Source organism: Pleurodeles waltl, chromosome 1_1 (assembly GCF_031143425.1).
Source record: "Pleurodeles waltl isolate 20211129_DDA chromosome 1_1, aPleWal1.hap1.20221129, whole genome shotgun sequence".
NCBI classification, from domain to species: Eukaryota; Metazoa; Chordata; class Amphibia; order Caudata; family Salamandridae; genus Pleurodeles; species Pleurodeles waltl.
In genome coordinates, this window is record NC_090436.1 from 858,654,965 (window position 1) to 858,679,113 (window position 24,149).

Below are 24,149 nucleotides of genomic sequence, written 5' to 3' on the forward strand. Positions count from 1 at the left end.
CTTCCTGGTTGGAAATCTGTTTGTTAACCTTTACCTATCTCTGCAGTGCCAACTGTAAAGCATTCAATTTTACTCAAATATTACACGCCTGAATAAATACATAAATGATAAATGTAACAATATAAACTCTTAACAAGTGTCATAGGCATTGCAACCACAGCAGAGGGAATGGATTGTGCATGGTAGGGACCTTCCTTAGCCTGGGAAAGCAGAGACGTTTTAAAGCATGGGCAAAATAGGTTCTGGTCTAGGGTCCCTACATTTTAGGGGCCCCAAATAGAGTTGTCTCTGTTCTGCTGACCGTCCTGCCCTGATGACAATGAGCAATTCTTAAACACAGATGGTTTTAAGTACTTGGCATGGGCAGTGCAGGGGCCCCCATGGCCAACCTCACGCTTTTCACTGTCTTACTGGCAGGCAGTGAAAAGCGCAATGGGTGCTGCTGCACCCGATGCATCACAACATTGCTGCTGGCTGGATTATGAGCCAGCGTCAATGTTGTGAGCTGTTTCCCGCTGGGCCACCCGCCAACCCAGCGGGAAACTTTTAATAGCCCTCGTGGTCAGATCATCTGCATGGGCGTTTCCGTCCGCCGAAGTTGTCATGAGGACCTCAATCTTCGTGGTAACAGGGTATTCTTACCGCCGACATATAGATCACACCCTGAGTTCTCCTTGTCTTGTATGCAATCATATAGTTTCTCAAAATACTTTAGAAATACCTGAGAGGCACAAACAGTATAAGCACTTGCTCGCAATCCAAAAAGAAGTGGAATAAGATCATTTTAGGGCCGAGTCAACCTTCTTACGGTCAAGCCCGCAAGAGCACTTGCCTGTTGTAATCTCTCAGTGGGCTTTTAACCATGCCCACTCTTGCTATTCATTCTTTGTTGTGCTTGTCTTAAATGCTTAAGTTGGAGCCTTTGGTCCATGGACATGGAAAACAGACTAGTGTGTTACAGGCCTGTCAGTGGGTGGGTTGTCCTTACTTTGCTATGACTAAGACCAGGCGGTCCTATGACAGAGTAGTAGCATTTGTTTCCATGTTAACAAATTGCTCCCTTTATTAGATTAGTGCAAATTGCACTTGGTACTGTTTTATACAGTAAGTCACCAAAAGTTAGTATTTTGTGTGAAAAACATATCAACTATCTGTTGTTAAAAGTTTTTTGCACCCAACATTTTCTTTTCACCTGCTATGACCTCTTGGGCCTGTTTTCTTGTTCGAGTGCTTGCCACGGCTTACACAAGAATCCTTTACCATTTGGCACTGTTCAAATCTGTTTATAATGTTTAACTGTTGACATTTTTCTACTCGTTTGGTATCTCACTTTCACTCATTTATGGTTGTTTCTTAGCTTGAGTGCACTCCTTGTCATGTTTTTTCAAGGAAACTAGTTAGCATTTCAGGTATTTATTCTTTAATAAAAATACAACTGTAAAATGCTGAATTCTCCTCATGTGTTGACTTGTTTCAGCTAGAAAAAGGGTTAAACTTACTGTGCTCTTTCTCCTCAAGAAGCTGCTTCTTCTGAAAAATAAAGGAGGATCTTGTTACACTTAACAGCCAGGACATGAAAAAGCTTTGAGGGGGTCGGTACAACACTGAACTTACAGCATTAATTTACTACTACACATGAGCATAACAGTATGTATGCATGCATAATATCTAAAGTCCAGGCAGAAAGTATCCGGGTGTTGCACATGAGTACATATATATCCACATTTATAATGCATCCTGTGAACCTGGGTTCACTCAACACAAAGGTATGCAAATCTGGCACTACAATGCAACAAGACTTTGCTTTGTGGGCTACTTATGATTTCTTTAAGGAGTTTTTCAGTGTTGCGCAATGCATGTTAAAGACTAAGGGGGTCATTACGACCCTGGCGGAACAAGTCCGCCAGGGCCGTGGGACGCGGTGGCACCGCCGACAGGCCGGCGGTGCCCCGCGGGGCATTCTGACCGCGGCGGCTCAGCCGCGGTCAGAGAAGGGAAACCGGCGGTCTCCCGCCGGTTTCCCGCTGCCCCAAAGGAATCCTCCAAGGCGGCGCAGCATGCTGCGCCGGCATGGGGATTCCGACTCCCCCTCCCGCCATCCAGTTCCTGGCGGTTCTCCCGCCGGGAACCGGATGGCGGGAGGGGGAGTCGCGGGCCCCTGGGGGCCCCTGCCGTGCCCATGCCTATGGCATGGGCACGGCAGGGGCCCCCATAAGAGGGCCCCTAAAAGTATTTCAGTGTCTGCAAAGCAGACACTGAAATACGCGACGGGTGCAACTGCACCCGTCGCACCTTCCCACTCCGCCGGCTCTATTACGAGCCGGCGTCATCGTGGGAAGGGAGTTTTCCCCTGGGCTGGCGGGCGGTCTTGTGAAGACCGCCCGCCAGCCCAGGGGAAAACTCGGAATACCCTCCGCGGTCTTACGACCGCGGAGCGGTATTTCGGAGGGGGGAAGCCTGGTGGGCGGCCTCCGCCGCCCGCCAGGCTCGGAATGAGGGCCTAAGTTGGTATAATAAAAATTAGAACATAGGAATGTTCGGATCTCCATTGCAGACAATGGAGTGCCCCGGGCTTTTACTGGCCGGTAAAACCCGGAGCCAACATTCCAATGTTCTCTTTGTTCACAGCAACAGCTGTGAAGAAAGCCTCACGGAGCCTGAGGGGATTTCAGTCCCCTTGGGATTTGTGAGGAATTTGTTTTATTTAATAGAACATTCTGCCCTGAGTGGCAGAATGTTCTAAGAGCCTTAGAACCCACCGTAGCGGGCTCTACCGGCCATTAAAGGCACTCTCCCTTGTTAAAGGCCCTCACCTTTGGCTCGGGCCTTTAACGTGGCAGCGGGCCTTTAATGGCCGGTAGAGCCCGCCACAGCGGGTTCTAACGCTATATTAGAACATGAGAATGTTGAGAGATACATTGTAGACAATAGAGCAGCAGCGGCCTATATGAACTGGTATAGGCCCACTGCTCTCAACATTTCAGTGTCCTAAAACACAGCATCTGCCTTTTTCTTTCACCAACCTCTTGAAAACACATTAAGGCAGAGGTAAGTGAAAGGCAGAGTTTGTGCAGCAGGACACATGCAGCCTTCACCCTTCCATCTTCCTGTAGCTCAGTGTCATTAGGGATTGAGAAGGTGGGAGATGTGAATGCTGCTCCTCTCCTGGGTCTCCCTGGCTTGGCAGCACTGCAAAAAGCAGTTCAGCCGGGCCAGAAAGAACTGCAAGAGGTGTGCGAGTCCAGCTGACCGAAGATGTAGATTTGTGGAAGTTAATGCAGTTGTTGAGGTTCACGGGGCCAATGATCTGTAAGGGTCTGTATGTGTGAGGGAGGTATTTTAAAAGTGGTTGTTTGTGCTTTGGAAGGCAGTGGATTTCTTTGAAGTGCAGGATGATGTGAGTGCAGGGTAGGAGGTTGAGGATGAGCCTGATATTTGTACAGTCTGGAGTCTTCTGGTCAGTTGATGTTTGATCCCACCAGAGAGTGTGTTTCTGTAGTCCATCTTGCTGTTGAGGATGGCCTAGGGGACAGTTCTACGATTTCTGTGAAGTGCCATTTGAAGATCATCTTGAGTGCGTGGAAGCAGGAAGCAGAGAATTTGTTCACTTAGCTGGTCATGATGAGTTGGTTGTCGAATATTATTCTGATGTTCTTTGCTGAAGATTACTACTTCTGTCTTGTCTGTGTTGAGCTTGAGGGTAGTTGGTTTGCATCCATCTGGTGACTTCACTCATGCATGCATAGATATTGGTCTGGGTGTTTGGCGTCTTGTCGGAGAGGAAGAGTATGAACCGGGTGTCTTCAGCATTGGATATGATGTTGACTCCCTGGGCACGAATGATGTTGGCAAGTGGGAGCATGTAGGAGTTGAACTGAGTGAGGCTACGTGAGGATCCTTGTGGGACTCAGCAGATGAATTGACAGTGCCTACGGTGAAGGAGGCCAGGCTGACTGAGTGGGTGCGGACTGTAAAGAAGGAGCAAATCCAGCGAGGTGCGGGACCTTGGATGCCAGCTTCATGCAGCCATTTGTTAAGGATGGGGTGGGAGACCATGTAGGATGAGGGCCATGTGTCACCTCTGTCCATGATCATCCAGATGTTGTCTGTGGTAGGGGTGAGGGCAGTTTCTGTATTGTAGTTGGGTCTGAATCCAGATTGAGTGATGAGGAGGTGGTTGTCAGTGATGTGGGTGGCTAGGCATTTGTTTATTATCTTTTCCATGACTTTTTCTGGGTAGAGTAGCACAGAGATAGGTCGGTAGTTGGTTAGCATCTTCAGGCTTGCTGCAGGTTTTTTGATGATGGGGAGTACTGTGGTGTGTTTCCAGGCATCCAGGTAGGTGGCTGTTAGGAATGAGTTGATCAGGAACATGGTAAGGGATGCACTGCTGGCGTCCAGTCCTTCTATGAAGACGTGGTGAGAGAAGAGGTCCGAGGATGCTCAGGAGTGTATGGACTGCATTGTGATTTATTGAGTGGTGATGTTGGGCTAGATGGTTGGGGTGGTCCACTGCATGTTGGTAGAGATGGACAGGCTGGCTATGAGGATAGAAGGGTTCATTTAGGGCTCAAAGTTTTGATAGATGCTGATGATCCTATTGCTGAAGAATAGGGACAGCTGGATGCAGAGGTCTTTAAATAGGTTTATGTTGTTGGAGCTTGCTGCCCAAGAGGTGAAGTCTTTCACTATGGCAAAGATTTCCTTGGCATTGCTGGTGCAGCTCTCGATGTGGTCAGTGAGCACAAAGCATTTGGTGGCTCTTATTTGATGATGTTTAGTTTAGTTTAGTTTAGTTTAAGAATTTATAAAGCGCGTACTGACCCGAAGGCATCCCAGCGCTAACCTAACCTGACCGGTGCTGTCACTAGGAGAGTTGAGAGCGCTACCTACAGAAAAGAATGGTCTTGAGTTTTTTCCTAAAAAGTAGTTCTGAATGTTCCTGACGTAGATCGGAAGGAAGATCATTCCAAAGACGGGCGGCCTTGGTAAGGAAGGAGTTGGCCCCCCAAGCTCTCTTGGACCTCAAGATGGTCACAAGACGAGAGGAGGAGGACCTCAGACTTTGAGAAGGAACATAAAGACATAGCCGCTTTCTAAAGAACATTGGGCCCTTATGTTGAAGAGCTCTATGAACAATGCATAGGGCCTTAAAATAGGTACGTTGCTTGAAAGGGAGCCAATGAAGCGAGGAAAGAGCAGGTTTAGCGCATACATGTCTGGGAAGATTGACAAGAAGCCGGGCGGCTGCGTTCTGGACTGTTTGTAGCCTTTTTATAACATAAGCCGGGGCGCTGAGAAAAAGTGAGTTCCCATAATCCAACCGGGAGAGGATAAGAGTTTGAACGTGGATTCTTCTGGCCATAGGGGGAAGAAGAATCGAGATTTTCCTAAGAACTCTTAAGATGCCAAAGCATATAGAGGAGACTCTTTTTGCTTGATAATCCATGGTCAGACGAGAATCCACCCAGAAACCAAGGCTTTTTACCTGGTCCTTAGGGGGAGGAAGATTATTGAAAGCCTCAGAGTACAGCGGAAGCGAAAGAGCTGGGGGGGAATTGCCTAGTACGATGACTTCTGACTTTCTGTCATTGAATTTGAGCTTAGACTGGACCATCCAAGCTCCAGTTGTCAGTGTCTGAGTGCAGATTTGCAGGTCCCTTTGTCTGTGTTGTTCTCACTTTGTCTCCATCTGCATTCAAGTTGTTTCCAGTGGTGTGTGGGGAGCCTCAGCTCTTCTGTGTACCAGCTTGCTTGTGGTCTGGTTCTCATGGCTTTGCTGTCTTTGAGAGGAGCCATGGTATCTGTGCAGGAGGTAATCCAAGCATTGAAGATGGAGATGGATTCAAGGAGGTTGTTACTGTGTAGTGGCTGGTGATGTAGGAGTTTGGAAGACCAGGCTATGTCTGACACCTTGTTCAATCTCGTTGTGAAGACTTGGTGGTATTGTTTCAGCGGTGGTGTGGCATGGATATACGGGTGTGGTCAGGCCACGTGATTGGTGTGGGCTTATCTACTGTGAATTTACTTATTAAGATGAGGTCCAGTAGGTGTTCAGCAGCATGTGTAGTGCCTAGGTGAGTCTGAGGCCGGACAGGTCCTTGAGAGGTTGGTTAAATTGGGATCGGTGAGGTCCTCCAAGTGGTAGTTGAGGTCGAAGAGGAAGATGAAGGCACTGGAGTCAAAGAACAGGGGTAGGAGCAAAGAACAAAGTCTGCAATAGTACTGCAGAAATTAGTATGTTGTCTTGTCTGGCAGGGCAGTAGATGAAGGTGCTGGTCAAGGTCAAGTTGGTGGTAATGAGGAGAATGAAAATCAAGTGTTCTGCGTTACTGGTGGTGCTTACCGCGATGGTTAAGCATGGGATAGATTCTTTGAAGATGATAACAAGTCCACCCCCAGGTCTGTTTGTCCTGTCTTGTCTTGCAATCTTGCATTTGGGGGGATTGCTGCGTCCATGACAGCTGCCACCAAGGGAATCAGCTACGTTTTGGTCAGGAAGAGCAGGTCCAGCATGTAGATGTGTGGCAGATCCCTTATTTCGGTGGAGTGTTTAATGCAGGAGTAAGTGTTGAGTAGTATGCAGGACACACCTTCAGTTTTGTGAGGGAAGAAGCAGCAGCACCGCTAGTAGATGGGACTGGGGTTCATGGCATGGCGGGTCATGGTGGAGTATTGAAGGGGGAGGTTGGTGGGAGGAGGACCAGAAGTTCTGGTGCTGGGCACGAGCAGGTGCGGACAAAGATGTCTTGCTTTTGGCGTGCCTCCATTAAGTGAAGGCACTTTTGGGGAGAAGACAAGCAATGTCACTTCCTGTGCAGCTGGATGATGGCCAATCCAGGTTTTTCACTTCCTGTGCAGTTTGATGATGGCAAATTCAGTGATGTCACTTCCTGTGCAAATGGATGATGGTAAATGAGTCCTCTGGCTTGCATTCTTCTACTAAAGTCACTTTGGTGGGAAACCAGTGATGGAATGTGCTGTGCATTTCCTGCGCAGATGAATGGTGAGAAATCAACTGTGTGTAGAGAGAACACAGGTTCAGAAAACACCTGCATTCCAGCTGCATTTTAGTGGCTAGCATCCGATGTAAATCCCTGTGGGTTTCCGGTTCTTGGAAGCTGGTAAATGAGGTAAACTCACAAAATGCTATTTTTTCTACTTTGCCAAAACAGTGTTCTGATACATCTGTGAGCAGTGAAACAGATGTGAAAGCGGCACCGCTACATGATTAAGGGGAGAAGGTTTGGCAGAATGTTATTCTGTGTGTGCCAGTTCAGTTGCAGTGAAGCTGAAGAATGGTGAGGTTTACTGGTTTTCTAATACAGGTTTTTTGCTATTGTTCAGAAATATTTAGAAATGTGACTCTCATAGTTTCAGATTGCCATGCCCCACATTCCCATCTGACTGCACTATAATCCATGTATCATATATGTATATATAGCTGAGAAGTGCTCCCTAGTGATGGGGTGCTGCCCAGGCTTGGAGTAGGGGATGCAGTTAATTCACAAATGCTGGGGTAGTGTTGTCTCTATCAAGGAGCACAGGTTGTTGTATTTTGAGACACAAGGTATATTTTTGCTACTGTTTTATACACTCCACTGCTTTCTCTCTTTCTCTGCTGCCTCACCTAGAGCATTACTTAGAAGGCAATTGATTTGGCTGCACGTTTTTAACATTGTTAATATTAAAACAATGGGGATATGTTGAAAGACCTGGAACTATGATTATTAAGGGGCGCCTGTGGTTCTGAACTAGATTTTATATAATTCTATGAATGCTGACAATGTTTAGAGGTATGGGTGGCTTCTTGTTGCCTTGGACCCAGATAAAAAGCATTAAAACCTAGGTGTTGACAGAACCCATATATGGGCAGTAAGGAACAAGTTACTCACCTTCAGTAATGCTCTTTCTGGTCAATAATCTTATATGCTACATATTCCTTACCCTATGAATATTAACCAGGCATCAGACTGGATCCAGAAACTTTGAAAGCAGTACCCCTGCACACAGATAGGTGGCGTTGTGCGGCTCCCCACCAACGTCATTCTGCTCCAGGCGGGGCTTGCCAAGATGCATATAAGCTATATTCAGGCGCACTGATGTCACTTGCTTTCCAGGCAGTCCATGCCTTCCGATTCAGAGCCCAGCAGAAAACTGGATTTGACCAGTGTGCAGATCTCTAGACTTCAGTCTTTTGTAACCAGAAAAAAAGAGCCCAGTTCTGAGAACAGGGAGGGTGGGAGGTCTGGTAAGTGTTACGAGTCCGAGGTCCTAGACCCTAGGGATTCAGAATTTGGGTTCCTAACCCACTAGTGCAAGGAATTAGTTCAGTACATCATCACTGAGGAAGAAAGTCCCATTTGAACTGTAGCCCCCACACCACCAATATAGCATTCCTGTGAGGAAGGTGTTTTCTAGGTTACTAACATTCCCATAAAGGTTCAGGGACACATTGGTAATTCAAATGATCATTCACTAATGGGTTACACAGTCAACTGTTAATACATTTAATATCCCTTAATAAATGCTTAATCTAAATCAAAAATACCCTTGATACAAATATTATAATGCATAATCAAGGGGCACACCCTTTTAAAATTATTAGAAAGCTTGCCAAGGTACAAGTTACATTCATGGATTGCAACTGAAATAAGAAGCACTTTGCTACCAATTTATGCCTTATACTATATTTTTTAAAATGGGTAATAACATTTTCTGTCCTGGAATTAAAAAATAACGACAATCTGGCAAGACAAAAACTTTTTTTCTTTTTTAGAGTGCATCTGTAAGCCAATTCCACATAACCCTTTAGCATTTATAAATGATGAATTCCCCAGGGTGGCAAGCATAAAGTGGGTGAAGTCCTATCTTAAATTTAATAATTTCGCTTTGTATTTAAGGGTTTCCAAGCTAATGCAAGCATGGAAAAGGGATGTTAGGCCCCCAAGATTCACATAAATCAAGAGTAGAAGGCTTAAGGCTGGAACATGGAGCCCTCTGACCCAGCCCGTTCAATTATTTGAATTTGGCTAAGCGTAAAGCAACATTAAAATTATTAACCTTCAGTGTAGCTGCCATAACATGTAGCAGCATAAACTTTGTTGCCCACCTGAGTTCACTTTCAATTATCTCGTTGTAAAATACCTTGGCAAGTTTAAGATGCTCAGACAATATTAGTTTGCTCCAATATCTCAGTGAGTGTACCAATGCGGTGGAAGACCAGGATTGAAGTCCGGATTTCCATTTCAGTGACTGAAACCATTGCACACTTCTGTAAAGACAGAATTTTATTTAGGAATACAATTCTATTTTTTACCACTCTAAATAAGAGCTCAAGCCCAGTAGCTCCACTCAATATAAGGCTTACGGTGGGACCATTAAATTACAAGCTGCTAATGCAGGAAGGAGAGATGGGCCTTTTACAGTACCATATGAACTTTCTTAACCCGGCAATGGTTGAAAGGGTTTTATTATTTATTTAGTGTGTTTACATGTTGAGACCAGGCATGTTGCTTCCTGCCAAATACTTTGGTTTTATCAGACTTGTTAATTTATTCATACGTGTGTTCTTCTTGAATTCTGCCAATTTCCTTTTTTACGCCAATGATTCTTGGGATCTTCCAGATCACCTTTTTTATGGATGGGTTCTACTTTGGCACCTTTCCAATGTTCTGGGTATGCTCCAGTAACAATAAACCACATAAACACCCCAGAAAAAATGCCCACTAAACCATTTTCTTACAAATGTAAATACTTCTTGAATTCTGCCAATTTCCTTTTTTAGGTCAATGGGAGTTCCTTACATTGCTTCTAAATCATCCGCATATAGGAAGCAGGGAGCATGAAGGCTTCCTATTTTAGGAGAAAAAGAATGTGTAGCCGCAAGCGTTTTGTTGATGCTTAGAAGAAGGAAAGTAGAGTGGGTCCTACTGGAAAGGATGACCCTATAATCCAATTCCACATGAGCCCAGCTCTTCTGTGGAGTTCCTTTAACATCCCTTAAATACTACTGACCACGTGGACCACCATCACAATAGATGAGACCACCACAACCATGAAGTCCATGCACTCAGGACCCCCTTCAGACCTGTGCTTTCACCATGACTTTGACAAGGGACTCACCAGTAGCTTCAGTGAAGAACTGACTGACATCCTAAACATCACGATTGATGCAGCTCCTTCCCAAACAGAAGTAGTGATATTTGGAGAAAAAAAACTCCTTGTGTGACTTTACCTGGTGACCAGCAGACCTCAAACTAACTTCCACCCCTGTTCATATGAGGCAAGCTGAAGTATTGGAATCTTAAAAGTTGCCAAAAGGGCGAGGACCAAGTGGATCAAGCGTGGCCTTGGTTGAGGTTGAAGCAATGCTGGCCTGGAGTCCGAAAGCACAATAAGTTGAGCTTCGTCATCCAGCTTCTGCATCATCATTGGCTTTAAGTTTCATCAAGGCACAGCTGCTCCAGGTCTCATTCCAATCACAGGCCAGCCTGATGGAGATCTGTCACAGACATTTGCTTGTGATAGTCCATACAAGGTTTAAACCCTGTTGTCTCTGGAGTTGACATTTTCTCTTTCACACTGGATTTTTATGTACAACTTCAGAAATAATAATTTTGTGAAGAGACATGAGGTAGCACTGATCCACATCTGGTGGTGCAGAAAAAAAGGAACTCTCCTTCAGCGCACCTGGGTGTCAGTTATATGTGGCTCCACACATTACTTCCACAGTGGAACGACATTGGCGTGAAGCAGCACAACATCACTTATCGACACACAGGGCTAATGTTTTAAAAGTTCCTCGATTCATTCTAACAGCTGGGGTATATCTAAAGAGTGTGGGATCTGCAGTTAGAAGAATCTATCAGAAAGAAAGGAGCTAATGTCAGTGTACTTGAGCGACATTTATATGCAGCTCCACATGCCACTTCCAGTCAAGAACAATTTGGGTTTGGAGCTGCCCCGACACCACCCATTTGCATCCAGGAGTACTTTAGTAACATTTTTAATTCTAGCCTAGTGACTGAGGAATATTCAAAAGGTGAGGAATATATGGTGAGAAGTATCAATCAGAAATTCAATGTTTATGAATATCAATGAAGATACCATGAAACAGAATCAATAATGCAGTCTTTCTGTCAAATGGTAGCCCAGCAGACATACCAATTAATAACTAGAAGGGTTTGTGATGGAGCAATTTATAGCACTTTTGTTTTAATTCTCTTACTAGACCTTTTTCCCCTTGTTATCTGTGGAGTTACAAGATCAAACCTGTTTCTCGAACCTAATACATTTGTTATTTATTTCAAGGCTTTTATCACATAGAAAGCTTTCATTGTGTGTGTGTAATGTTTTACCCACACGAAACCATAGAAATTCAGGAGTTATTGTTATACTTATAGTTATACTTATGTTGAGAAACTATAACTCGTGGCGTAAAGTTACTTAATGGCAAAAGTTATAGTTTTTTCAAATAAGTATAAGTATAACTATAACTGCTGAATTTTTTTGTGTAGGTAAAACGTGAACCTAACTATAACGTCTGTGTATAGCCTTTGTTTTTCCAGTGAATTACTGTGTTTTTTAATGTAAAGTAATATATAAATAGAGTATGTTAATACAACCACCAACAAAGGCTGGGCGCCACTTGGGTTGGCCACAAGGCCCAGCCTGCTGCCAACCCTTCCCCCAATGCACTCAACCCCATACTGCGGCGTGGATATGGTGTGTGAGTGGGTGAGGTTTTTTTCCATTGGGATTCAGATCCTCGGGGACCCACGGATCTGAAAAGGATCCGTGTCTCTAGATATCTATATTTCTTTTTCCAAAACTACTGAATGGATTTACACCAAATTACAAATAGGGTTATTTCTGAACCAAGAGCTACCTTTCTGGCACATATGGTGTAATTCCATCCAGCGGTTCAGACTTAAGTCATGTCTAAAATCCCTATGGGAAATTCCATGGGGAAAACACATTTTGGGACCCCCCATTTTTCTTGGCCCCCGCTTGATGAATCACCCCAAACCTTTCCAAACAGCAGCAGAAGTGAGTGGCAAACTAGTATAGAAAACTTTGTGAAGGTTCATCAAACAGCACAAAAGATATGTAAGTATATATGTATATATATATATGTATATATATATATATTCACTTATAAAGCCAAAGGTTACAGGGATGTTATAGTTAGGCTCACATTTTAATCATACCAAATAATAGAAATTCACCAGTTATAGTTAGAGTTATCTACCCCAGCATAAAATGTAGTGATGGCCCCAGGGAGGTGGTGGTCACTGAGGCAGCAGGGTGTTGCACACCCCGCATATTTAATTACAGCCCTGGGGAGGTGGTGATCCCTGGGGCAGCGGTAGGGATGTGTGCCCCCCCCACATAAGATTTAGTGAGGGCCCCAGGGAGGTAGTGGTCCCTGGGGCAGCAGGAGGGGACCAGGAGCCCCCCAGCATTTTTAAGCAAATGCCCTGGGACTTGGTCCACCCCAGGGCATTATAATAACGAAGCATAGGAGCCCACACTGCTTTTCTTTTTATTTTACAGCAGACCCACGAATCCACCGTGACTCCACCCGTAAAAAAAAAAAGAAGAATGCTTTTTATCCCCATGACCATCGGCTAAGGGGTCAGGGTGTTCGTACCTTGGCCCCTTTTCTTTATTTTTTACTTTTTTCAGGGGCTGACAACACTTCAACAGCTTCTGTTGTTGAAGTGTTGTTAGCCAATCAGATCTCAGCACGAGATTGGGAGGAGTCACAAATCCTTCACGGCTCTATATATACAAATGTGTTTTCCCCTTAATTTCTCAACAACTACTGAACAGAATTATGCCAAAACAAAAAAAGGGTCGCTTTCTGAACCAGGGCCTACCTTTCTGCAAAATTTGGTGTAATTCTGTCCAGTAGTTTCAGTGCTATTGCGTTTCGAAATCCCTATGGAAGAATGTATGGGGAAAACATGTTTTGGGCACTCCCTTTTTCCTGGCCCCCGCCCCTAAACTTTCCAGACAGCAGCTGATGTGACTGACAAATGTTTTTGAAAATTTTCTTGAAGATTCTTCAAGTGGCGCCATAGATATAGGCAAATAAAAAAACTTTTTATATAGAAACTAGGTCCTAACTATACCTACCTAGTGCAACTGCCACTTGGTTATTTATATATATATATATATATATATATATATATATATATATATATATATATATAGATAGATGTGCTGGCCCACTTCGTGCTGCCTAGTGCTAATTAATGCTGGCACCCTTGAGCCAGGGAGTCTGCATTGTGGTCAGGATAGTTTCTGTGCAGGAAGGAGTACTTCCATTTAGGGCAGTTTCATAAATGTGGAATGTAGCAGACATGCAAAGAAGAAATAATGACCCAACCTCAGGAAGGCCCTAGGTTTTGGCACTATTCCATGTCTAAAGGTTTTTGTAGGCATGGATCGGCATCAAAATTCATGGGTGGATGCACTGGAACGGCTATGCACCATCCACAGAACTCCCCACTGAGACAAGGCAGAGCAATGCGCTGTGTTGTGTTATTTTTGTTACAAATCAACGGATTTAGAGTTGGGTCAGCTTTAAAAAAGTAATGCAAACCCAACGCAAAACCTTTTTATAAATGTAGGCATTAAAATGATTTGAGAGTTGTGCAGCAGTGTGTTGGTGATGTAATTTCTTATGGGTCTAAAATGAAAAAACTAAATTATGGACGGGGTGAAAGCAGACTTTATAATTTTTATAATTAGGCACAAAGGAATCAGTGTCCAGCAGGAAGTTCTTACATAATGTTATGATGAACTCAGCAGCAGGCTCATAAAATAGAACTGTAAAGAGTGTAAAGGTCTCTGGCGGTCACATTTTACTAATAAACGGCTGGTACCCTCTGGTATATCTGTACATTGGGCATTGACTCGAATATTCAGTTTAAAGTAGAGTAATATTACCAGTGTTGTGATTCTGTCTGCTGAAGTTTTAAGCAGATTCTCCCTTTCAGCTCTGGAAAACAAAACAATGAGAAAATTTCAGTCATAACAATCGAGGTAAGCTGTGGTGGCAAAATCTAATCAGAGAAGCAACACTACAGAGAAATAAAGTATGAAGAGTATCTGCACACATAAAGTTCACTTCATAAAGCATGCAACCAATGAAGAATAACTACAAATAGAGTGAGAGGCAGAAAAAAATAAAATAAATGAATCAAAGCAGAATTCAGGATATCAGTCGCTGACAGGATGTTATTTAGCGTGTATTAAATACCGAAGGTATGTTACTTAGCATGTGTGATAAATACAGCACCCGATCATAAGCACATGCATAAACCAACAGGAAGTGCAGATTTTCAGGCACTGGAAGTCCAGGGAGTGAGGAAATGAATCCCTAAGGAACCAAAACAGCCAGAGCAACACACAAAAGGACCTTATGACATCCCAAAAGTACATCAACAACTGCTTCCTGTGTGAGAGTGTGCAAACATTCAATATGTTAGGACCAAGCACTTTCAAACAAGACAAACAGAATCCACTGCCATTCTCTTATATCACTCAGTCATCCCTCATTAGAAACCTGCCAAACTATTTTATCATTGGCCCAGGCAGGTAAAAAAAGTACACATCTACGGATCCTGAGCTGGATGACATAGTCAAAGAGGTGATAAGACACTGTAACTGTCTAATGTGCCCTCTCATGCTGAAAATGCCACTAAGCACACACAAAAATAGGCTTGTAGGAGATAATGGCCAAAATCAATGCTGAATCAACATATCCACATGATGAGAACATAAAAAACTGTTTCTAAACCTTGAAATTCTAGGTGCTTAACAAGTTGCCAAGCAAAAGCACTAGAGCATGGCATGGAATGGCATAGCAACTAGTGATATATCTTCACCCCAGGCCATGTCAAGCTGTTAAAAGCAACAATTATGACCATCTTCAACATGTCTGGAGTGGAAAACATGAAAGGATGTCTTAAGGTCTGAGGAATCCAAGGTGACAGTATTGAGAGTTGGAAGTGCTGTGGTTGATTAGAAGGTGACTTGGCTGAGAAACATCAATATTGTGCAAAGTGGCTGATGTAACTTGTTACACATATTCACATTGATCAATGTTTAAGTCATAGGGGCTAACAACTCCCCAAAGCTGACATATATTGAAATTTCACTACGACAGTCATAATACACTGTAATCTTAATGAGTAAGGATTGATTTGTCTTGCCCAGTACTTAACAGCCATGTGTTACCAAAGAATTACCAATGTTGTTTCTCATCAGGATCATAGCATTGTGGTTTCGTCCAGAGCACCTAACACACCAGTTCCACATCACACAGCTTTTGCGCATAAGTAGTGTGTAGCATTTTACTGCTTCAGCACACTTGTTCCTGTCTACCTGAGGTCACCACATGTAAAAGAGTGCAACCAATCCATCCTAGAATATAAGTAAATCCTGCTGTAGCACAGATATTGACTTTGCTGGCATTAGCTGTGTGGATATTTAAGGGGACCTGTATATGCTGCTCACTCTCTTCCGACAAAGCATCCATCATTTATCACAGTATTTGCTAAAGAATGACAAAACAATTTCACCACTTGGAGTGTCAGGACTCATTCTGCCTGGGTCTAGGCCCTGATTCAAGATGGTTGCAGCCGTTTCCGTCCCTGGGGCTCTGATCAGGAGACCAGTGAACTAACCCTTGGAGTGACTGAAAGTCCTGGGTTCAAATAGAAGAACTGGTCTCAAGCAGCAGGGCAGATTTCTCAGGGCACAAAGCAGGTTTACAGCAGTAGAGGAGTCCTTCTTGGTGCTGCATGGCAGTCCTCTGAAGTACATATCAGGCCACAGCAGCAGACAGACCTCAGAGTCCTTCTGCAGGTCCAGAAGTGAAATGAAAAGTGGGTCTGAGGATCCTATTTTTATACCTGGTGACTTCTTTGAAGTGTGAGAAAGTTTAGGGGGCTTCGCCTCACAGATGTGTCTGGAGTTTCCTGCCCTGGTCATAGTCTGTCAGCTGGCACTATAGGCACAACCTTCTGAAGTGCAAGCCACCCTGCCTGACATGGCTGATCAAGACACACAAGTCCCTTTATTGTGAGGCTGTCTGGAAGGAATAAACAAAAGTCCAACTGACAACTTCACCTAATCATGAGACCGAGGACCTGGCTGCAGGGACCAAACTTTGTAAAAGTAGCATATTCAGAACTGTGACTTAAAATCTGACTTTACCATATAGAGGATTATAAATTACAATTCCTCAGACATCAAACAGTATTTTCCTATCTGCTTCCAATTAAACATTAGCACTTATTATAAGTAATAAGGGAACCCAATGTATCCTATAGGAGAGGTAGACCTCACACTAGTTAAAAAACACATTTGTAAGTTTTTTGCTACTAGGACATGTAAAACTTAAAAATACATGTCCAACTTTTTAATTAGCATGCACCCTTCCCTAATGGCTGTGCAGGGCCTACTTAGAGATAATTAATATGTATTAAAAAGGGAATTTTAGGTCTGGCAAAAGGTTTATTTTACCAGGTCGGATTGGCAAGTTAACACTGCTAGCAGGTTGCGATGCCAGGCCTGGGACATGTTTTAAGGGGCTACTTAATTGGGTGCCACAATATGTGCTGCAGACCCACTAGTAGAATTTAATTTACTAGCTCTAGGTAGATGGTATACCATTTTATGGGGGCTTATGTAGGGACTTATAAGTAAATATGACAAATAAGGAGTAAGTCTCTTTTACCATGTTTCAGGGAGTGAGCACTTTAACACAGGTTAGCAGTGGTAGGGTATAGAGAGCCCTAAGGCCAACAATGCCAAATTCAGAAAAACAAGAGGGGATATGTCAAAACATTTTGGGGTGACCATGCTGAGAGAGTCAAATCCAACACCAGGCCTAAACCTCACTTTAAAAAAGAAACATTTTGCTAGATTCTCTCCACAACTACTGTCAAAGACAAATACAGATCTAATTTTCAACCATCTGTAGTACATAATCATGTAGCAGTCTCTACTGTTTCCTGATTCTAACCTCCCACTAATAGTACTGAAGAATATTCCATTCTAGCACTCTAGCAGAGCTAGCCAGGTCTCTGTGGGGTTTCTGTCTCCAAAAGCAAATCTATTGGGTTGCTGAGTACCTTCCGGGTCCATCCGAGGTGGTGGCAGATTGCTACTCGAGAAATGTCTATGAGGGCAGAGTGGAGTTTGGATTGGCACCCTAGTGGAGATTTGAGGTTCAGTCAGGATAAGTATATTTGCTTCCAATTTACCAGCTCAACTGGAGACATTTTTTATCTGGAGCCCAGATCAAGAGAGAATAGCAACTGATGTTTTCCTTTAAGATTGGTCTGGTGGAAGGCAGTAAGATTTTCAACCTTTGGCCAGCTGGCTAGCTCAAATTCTCAGGCAATCAGCAAGGTGGTAATGGAGATAGCTCTGTGGAGGAGTTAGCCTTGGTACCTGGCTCTGTTGTAACGGACACTCGATTGTCTTAGCCTTCTGACAGTGTTCCCACAGATGTTGAAGAGTCCTTGTGGCCACAAGAACAATATGGCCCTGCAGGACAAGCTGGGCCTAGTGTCATAGAACATTTCAGGATGTTTACAAATGTGTTAGGACTTTTGGTCACAGTTTCTGGTTACATCAGGGCTTCCTGTGGCACGGGTACAGTCAAAGCTTACAGTTTAGCCTAGGAAGGTTGCAGTAGCTAGTATCTGGAAAGGGATATTGATTCAGTTTTATCAGAGGTCACAGGGGTGCTAAAGTTGTGGCATCTCTGGCAGCTGGTAAAAAAAACCATACAGAACAGTTACAGTTCAGCAGAGCGCCAGAAGTTTGGGGGGAAACCAATTGGGGAATATCTGTTGGTACATAGATTGTTGAAAGGGATAAGGCATATAACACAGCTGTATATATTCTAGCATGAGGGATGACTATCTAGCCTTGCGCTTGTTTGAATCATAGGGAGATAATGCAATTTGTCACCTATATTAGTTAATTACTTGCTGCTTACCAGTGCAGCAGCATCACTAGCCATGGGACACTCTAGTGCATCATATGCTTAAAGAAGAATCCTCTCTGGGCCACAGTGCTGCAGTCAAAGACACTGCTGGGACACAAACCTAATCTAGCAGCACTTTATCTGTGGGGAAACTGGGACAGTTGAACAGTTAGATGAAAAGTTATCAGAAGTGATGGCTTGGCAGTTGCAGGGTCTGTGTGTGTACAGTCCATGATTAACAGCTGAAAGAAAAAGGTCACAAGAGGTTAACAAAAATTAGCCATCCATTGAAATGGGACCTGGAACATGTGTCCTGGTTGGCTTCTTACAGCTAGGAAATCCTTAAAAATACGCTGTGGGAAATTGGGTTGTTGGGTGACTGGGGTGTGAGCCCTGGTAAAGCAACAATTGTACTCCCTTACAGGGTGAACCACAAAAAGTCACTAATTTAACCTGTGCTGAACCCTGGTTAGATTGGCATAAAAAGCAGTAGGCTAAACTTAGAGACAATGGGGGTCATTCTGACCCTGGCGGTCACCGACCGCCAGGGCTAACGACCGCGGAAGCACCGCCAACAGGCTGGCGGTGCTTCCATGGGCATTCTGACCACGGCGGTACAGCCGCGGTCAGAAACGGGAAACCGGCGGTGTCCCGCCGGTTTCCCGCTGCCCCAGGGAATCCTCCACGGCGGCGCTGCTTGCAGCGCCGCCATGGGGATTCCGACCCCCTTACCGCCATCCTGTTCCTGGCGGTTTTCACCGCCAGGAACAGGATGGCGGTAACGGGTGTCGTGGGGCCCCCTAACAGGGCCCCACATTGATTTTCAGTATCTGCCAAGCAGACACTGAAAATCGCGACGGGTGCCACTGCACCCGTCGCACGCCTTCAACTCCGCCGGCTTCATTCGGAGCCGGCTTCCTCGTTGAAGGTGTTTTCCCGCTGGGCCGGCGGGCGGCCTTCTGGCGGTCGCCCGCCAGCCCAGCGGGAAAGCCAGAATGGCTGCCGCGGTCATTTGACCGCAGTGCGGTCATTCGGTGGCTCCCGCCGGGCGTGCGGTTACCGCCGCCGGCGGGAGTCGGAATGACCCCCAATGTGTTAAGTATTAATGCAGCACACAAAGAGCAATACAGTGAAAACACAACACAATAAAAATCCCAAACAAATTTAGAAGAATAGAGAAAATTTTAATAAATTATTTGACACCAAATCAACGAAAACCCAGTCAGTAGAACTAGCTATATGAATTTTTAAAGTGTAAGGTTCAAAATAGTACCTACAAGATAAAAGCACCAACTACAGGTATTTAGTCACCTTAAGCACCACAATCAATGGTCCAGGAGTGGATGGAGACCTCTTGGGGGTTCAGGATGCACTCAGGCTGGGTCTAGGTGCAGGTTCAAGATAGTGGGAATCTGTGGCTCTGATCAGGAGACCAGCAAACTAGACCTTGGAGTCACTTCTGGAAGTCCTGGGTGCAGGTGACGATACGGGGTTCAACCGCAGAGCTGGCCTCTGAGGTTTCAAGGCAGGCTCCAGGCAGCCTTCCAGGTACAGCAGCAGTCTGGTAGAGTGTACAGCAGGTGGCAACAGGAGACAGACCTCTGAGAGTCCTTCCTCAGGTCCAGTAGTGAACTGAAGAGTGGGTCTGAGAGCTGTACTTTTATACCCTGGAGCCCTGCTCCTAGAATGTGGGAGAAGTTTCCAGAAAGATTATTTAAAGTTCCAGGAGTTTCTTGCCTCCCCTGCTCTGGCTCCTCACTGGCTGCACTGACAATACAGAGTCATTACGCCTATTGTGTGGTGGCATAGCCTATTCAGGTACAAGTGGGCTGTGCTCAGCTCTGCCCATCGTCCCCATCATGCCAGTTGAAAGGCCACTCAGTCTCTACTAATCCTACTATTGTGTGGCTCTCTGAAGTGAACTCACAAAGTCTCAACTGTCAGGTCAATTACAACAGGGGCGGCCGGCAACTACTGAGAGTAATGGGGCGGCCAAATGGGTGGTGGGTCACACAAGTGTGCTGTTTATCCTGTAGATGGCATGATAATGTGCACCAAAAATGCAGTACTTTAATCTAGCACACCACATGGAATCGATGTAAAAGAAGTGTGCATGCTATGAATTACTCTGACTCAGTGAAGCCATGCCTAATGGACTTGTGCACACCCCAACGAGTCAGCCACGTGGAAGCCACTCTCCTGTTTTCCTTTCCAGAAATAGCTACTGCCAAACAAAACCAACTTCAAAATCTCCCCACATCCCCCTTAAGGCCCGCGAGGTGGCTAAATCAGTGACCCGGACGCTATTAAAAAGACCTATTTTTGAGGAAGAGGATGTGTGGCTTTATCCACTTCCCCAGGAGAAGCTTCATTACCTCCATATTTCTACAACAAACACTTAATGGGGCCAGTGCATAATTACACAGGAATACATTATGCAAAGATGGTACTAATCATCAAAGCGGCCGGCCACGTAATACAGCTCCAGGGGCTTCAACTTCTTTGCAATTCACGAGGACAATTACCGAGTACCCTGCGTCGCAGGCCTTTCTGTTGACTTTTCACCACTGCGCTATGCCACAGCCGGGGCTCCCAAAGGTGGGCACAACAGGTAATAGGCAAAATTATAAGATTTGTGGTACTGTCAGTAGTGTCGCCAGCTAAACTGACCACCGGTGCACCAGGGATCAAAGTTCCCCCACACCACGAGACTTACGCCCCCCTTTGCAGTTTCTCTGACGACCTTGCAAACTTCTGGGTCCCCTAGCCAAGCTATACAACCATTCCCATAGCTGATGCCATATGCTATTTCTCCCCATTACACGCAACTAAGGAGATATGTCCTCATTAGGACTGCCCTCCCTATTGTTGTTTCTCCTGTAAAGCTGTAGCTGTTCTGTGGTGTAATTTTATTCACTGTTACAGGCGATGTATGTATCTATGTTATTGATCAGCTACATAGCTGTAGCCCAGTAGCTACCTACCCAGCTTCCTGGTATTTTCTGTGTGAATGTAGGAACAATGAAAGGTGACACAATGGGAATTTCAGAGTCAAAACCAGGCTACATGGGGGTCCCTAGTGGGTGGATGCATGCAGGTGTACACTACTTGTAAGGCGGGGGTATGTAAAATAAATGCAATAAAAAGTAACTTAACTTGTTTGCAAGCTGCTGACCGACACGTCCTCCTCATTCAGGTTTTCTTCTTCTCTCCAGGCTCTAGCGCCGGCCCCATCCAACTCCCTCAACAGATCCTGCTGCTTCTCTCAGGCTGTTAACCAGCATGACAGTAGCACCAGGATTAGAGGGAGCAGCCTCTCTCAGGACTCCCGAGGGCACTGGAGGCATGTGCTTGCTCTCAACCCAGCTATCTAAGACAGCTAGGTTGAGAGGTTTAAAGTGCGCATGTCTGGCTGGCCGTCGCCAGAGACTCAGCCAAAGAGGCATGCACACTTTAAACTTAAGTACACAGGCAGCCCACCACTCCCCCCTGCTGCTGCCACTCAGCTGGCTCCACCCCGCCCTGACACTCAGTTCGGGACAGGTTGATGAAAAATTAAATGCTAATAAATTAACTTTGTTCCCATTTTATTTTTTATCTCTTGGCAGAGTCTGGGGGATTTTGTCTGTGGGGTGACGCTCCTCAGCTCCAATGGACTGAGTTACACCCAGTCATGTGACCTAAGGCAGGCTGCAAGCACAGAGGGCTAAAGAAGGAAAAATGCCCACTTTCTAAAAGTGGCAATTTCCAACTTGTAATGATAAATTTGACTTTATCACTAAAGAGGGTTTCATTCATAGATACCAAACATGAAATATCTACCTCCTCTAGTTTAGAAATTACAGCTAATTAAATGTAATAAGGATTTTCCAATGTTATCCTTTAGAAGGGGTAGGCCTCGCAATAGTGAAAAATGAATTGGGAAGTTATTCACCACCAGGACATGCAAAACTTAAAAGTACATGTCCTACTTTGTTAATTACATAGCACCCTGCCCTATGGACTACCTAGAGCGTACCTTAGGGGTGACATATGTAATAATAGGGGGTTTAGGGATTGGCTTGGGGGTTTAAATGCCAAGACAACATGACAGTAGAACACTGCATTCGGGCTGCAATGGCAAGCCTGGGACATATTTTAAAGTGCTACTTAAGCGGGTGACACAATACGTGCTGCAGACCCACTTGTAGCATTAAATTTACAGACCCAGGATATATGGTATACACTCTACAAGAGACTTACAGGTACATTGAATATGCTCTCTCCCTAAAACTATGTTTCCGGGAGAGAGCATGAGCATTTTAGCACTGGTTAGCAGTGGTAAAGTGCACAGACTCTTAAGGCCAACAAGCAAAAATGCAGAAAAGTAGGAGGAGGAAGGCAAAAAGATTGTGGGCGACCCTGTAGAGAGGGCCATTGCCAACACACGCTATCAGCTGACCTTAGCTAATTTGCATGATTAATCACCAGGAGTGCGGGGACACAGAGAATAAGCGTTATTCTGATCTGAGTTCCGTGGCACTTGGCAGAGTTCTGCAGAATATTTTGGGGGGATATCCAATTAGATTTGCTATGGCTTCTACAGCATTCTGGGATGGGCATACGTTAAAGGACATCCTGAAGGCAGCAGATTGTTCTAGGGCAGTGCTTCCCAAACTTTATAGACCCACAACCTACTTTTTAGAATGAAAAGCCTTTTGTGATCCACCTAGCTTTAATAGACATGAGGCGGTCAATTTCTAATGCATCGTTTGGCAGCACACTGTCATTTATAGACAGCACATTTTCCATTGAAGTGGCCACTAAATCTGCACAGTCATACAGTTTTACTAGCAAAACTATGTTGCACAGGAATGGTAATGTGTGAACATCAGGTTTCAGTGAATATTTATCATTTGCACATCACCAATTGGATTGTTTTACCTTGATCCTATTAAAAACTTTCCTTCCATCACACTTAATAATTTATTTTAAAGTCTTTAATTTTCTCATTTTTTTCTGCTGAATGTGTACAGTTCATTTATAGGTATTTGTAGTCTGTTGTGTGTTACAAAAAATAACAATCCCCCCAACCTTTTCTTTCACACTTTGTATACCAGCAAGATTGTCACATAATTCACTTCACTTTTCTTTTTCTGACTACAAAGTGAGAGGAGTTTGTAAACACCTGTCCCCCAGTTAAAAAATAAGCAGCAATTTGTCAGAAGACATAGCCTGATACTTGACCTCTGTCTTTGAAGTACAGCAAATGTGACAAGATAAATACAGAAATCAAAGGGATCTTTATTTATTGGAATTTCACTACCCACCAAAAAAAGGCTCACTACCCCCCATTGGGTCGCAACCCACAGTTTAGGAAACAATGGTTAAGGGTATCAACGTTTTTAAACATTCTATTGTAAGCCATTCTATTGTGAATCATGCAGTGATGACTGTTGTTGATATGCTTTGAACATGCATAAAATGACTCTCTAGTCTCATAATGAAATTGCAGATTCTCCTAGCCAGTAGTGAAGGAGAGTCTTGAATTTATTAAAGACAAAGGAGGTGAATATAATATCACCTCTGTAGATACCCATCCTGGGAAATCTGTTTAAAGTATGTTTTCCGTTCAATTCTACCGACAATGGTTGCTACCCCAAGCACCAACTATGATACTGGAATGTGAAAGGCCAGCAGAGAAGTACTTTCTTGGTACTGGACAGTCATAGCACGAGGAAATGCGAAGAGGACAGGAGCATCTAATGTAGCCCCACTGCTTCTGTAATTTTTATTATTTCCCTTTACACACAGCCTGTAGTCTTCATGGCTGCATCAAAGAAAGAGGACGTTGTTTGTTATTAGCTCGATATTTATGGTGGACTGATTGCTTTTATTTGTGTCACGTCATGCCTCGATGTGCAAGATTGCGGGGACTGTGGTGTGTTTAAGTGCTGTCATATTTCACAGTAAGAAAAGGACCTCCATTTAATAGGTCAATAAATCTTCATTTTTTTACTTAATTAAGTATTTCCATGTGTTTATCTCAGTCGGAGGTGTGGATCAGCATGAAGGGTCAATCGGGGGCGTGCATAAGTAAATGTGCACACACTGGTTCTTGTTTGGGACCAACTTGGCTTGAGCATTCCAGCTT

The 24,149-nt window shown here is 44.4% G+C and overlaps 1 protein-coding gene across 1 annotated transcript in view; it reads right to left on the bottom strand.

Moving 5' to 3' along the window:
• Nucleotides 1-24,149, bottom strand: part of LOC138302262 (trichohyalin-like) — a 250,555-nt gene that overhangs the window by 120,733 nt on the left and 105,673 nt on the right. Inside the window, exons 7-8 of the mRNA XM_069242564.1 lie at nucleotides 13,960-14,011; nucleotides 1,500-1,530 (exon numbers count right to left, since the gene is read on the bottom strand). Of these exons, the coding sequence (XP_069098665.1) occupies nucleotides 1,500-1,530; nucleotides 13,960-14,011 (83 nt within the window). The remainder of the gene's footprint in view (nucleotides 1-1,499; nucleotides 1,531-13,959; nucleotides 14,012-24,149) is intronic.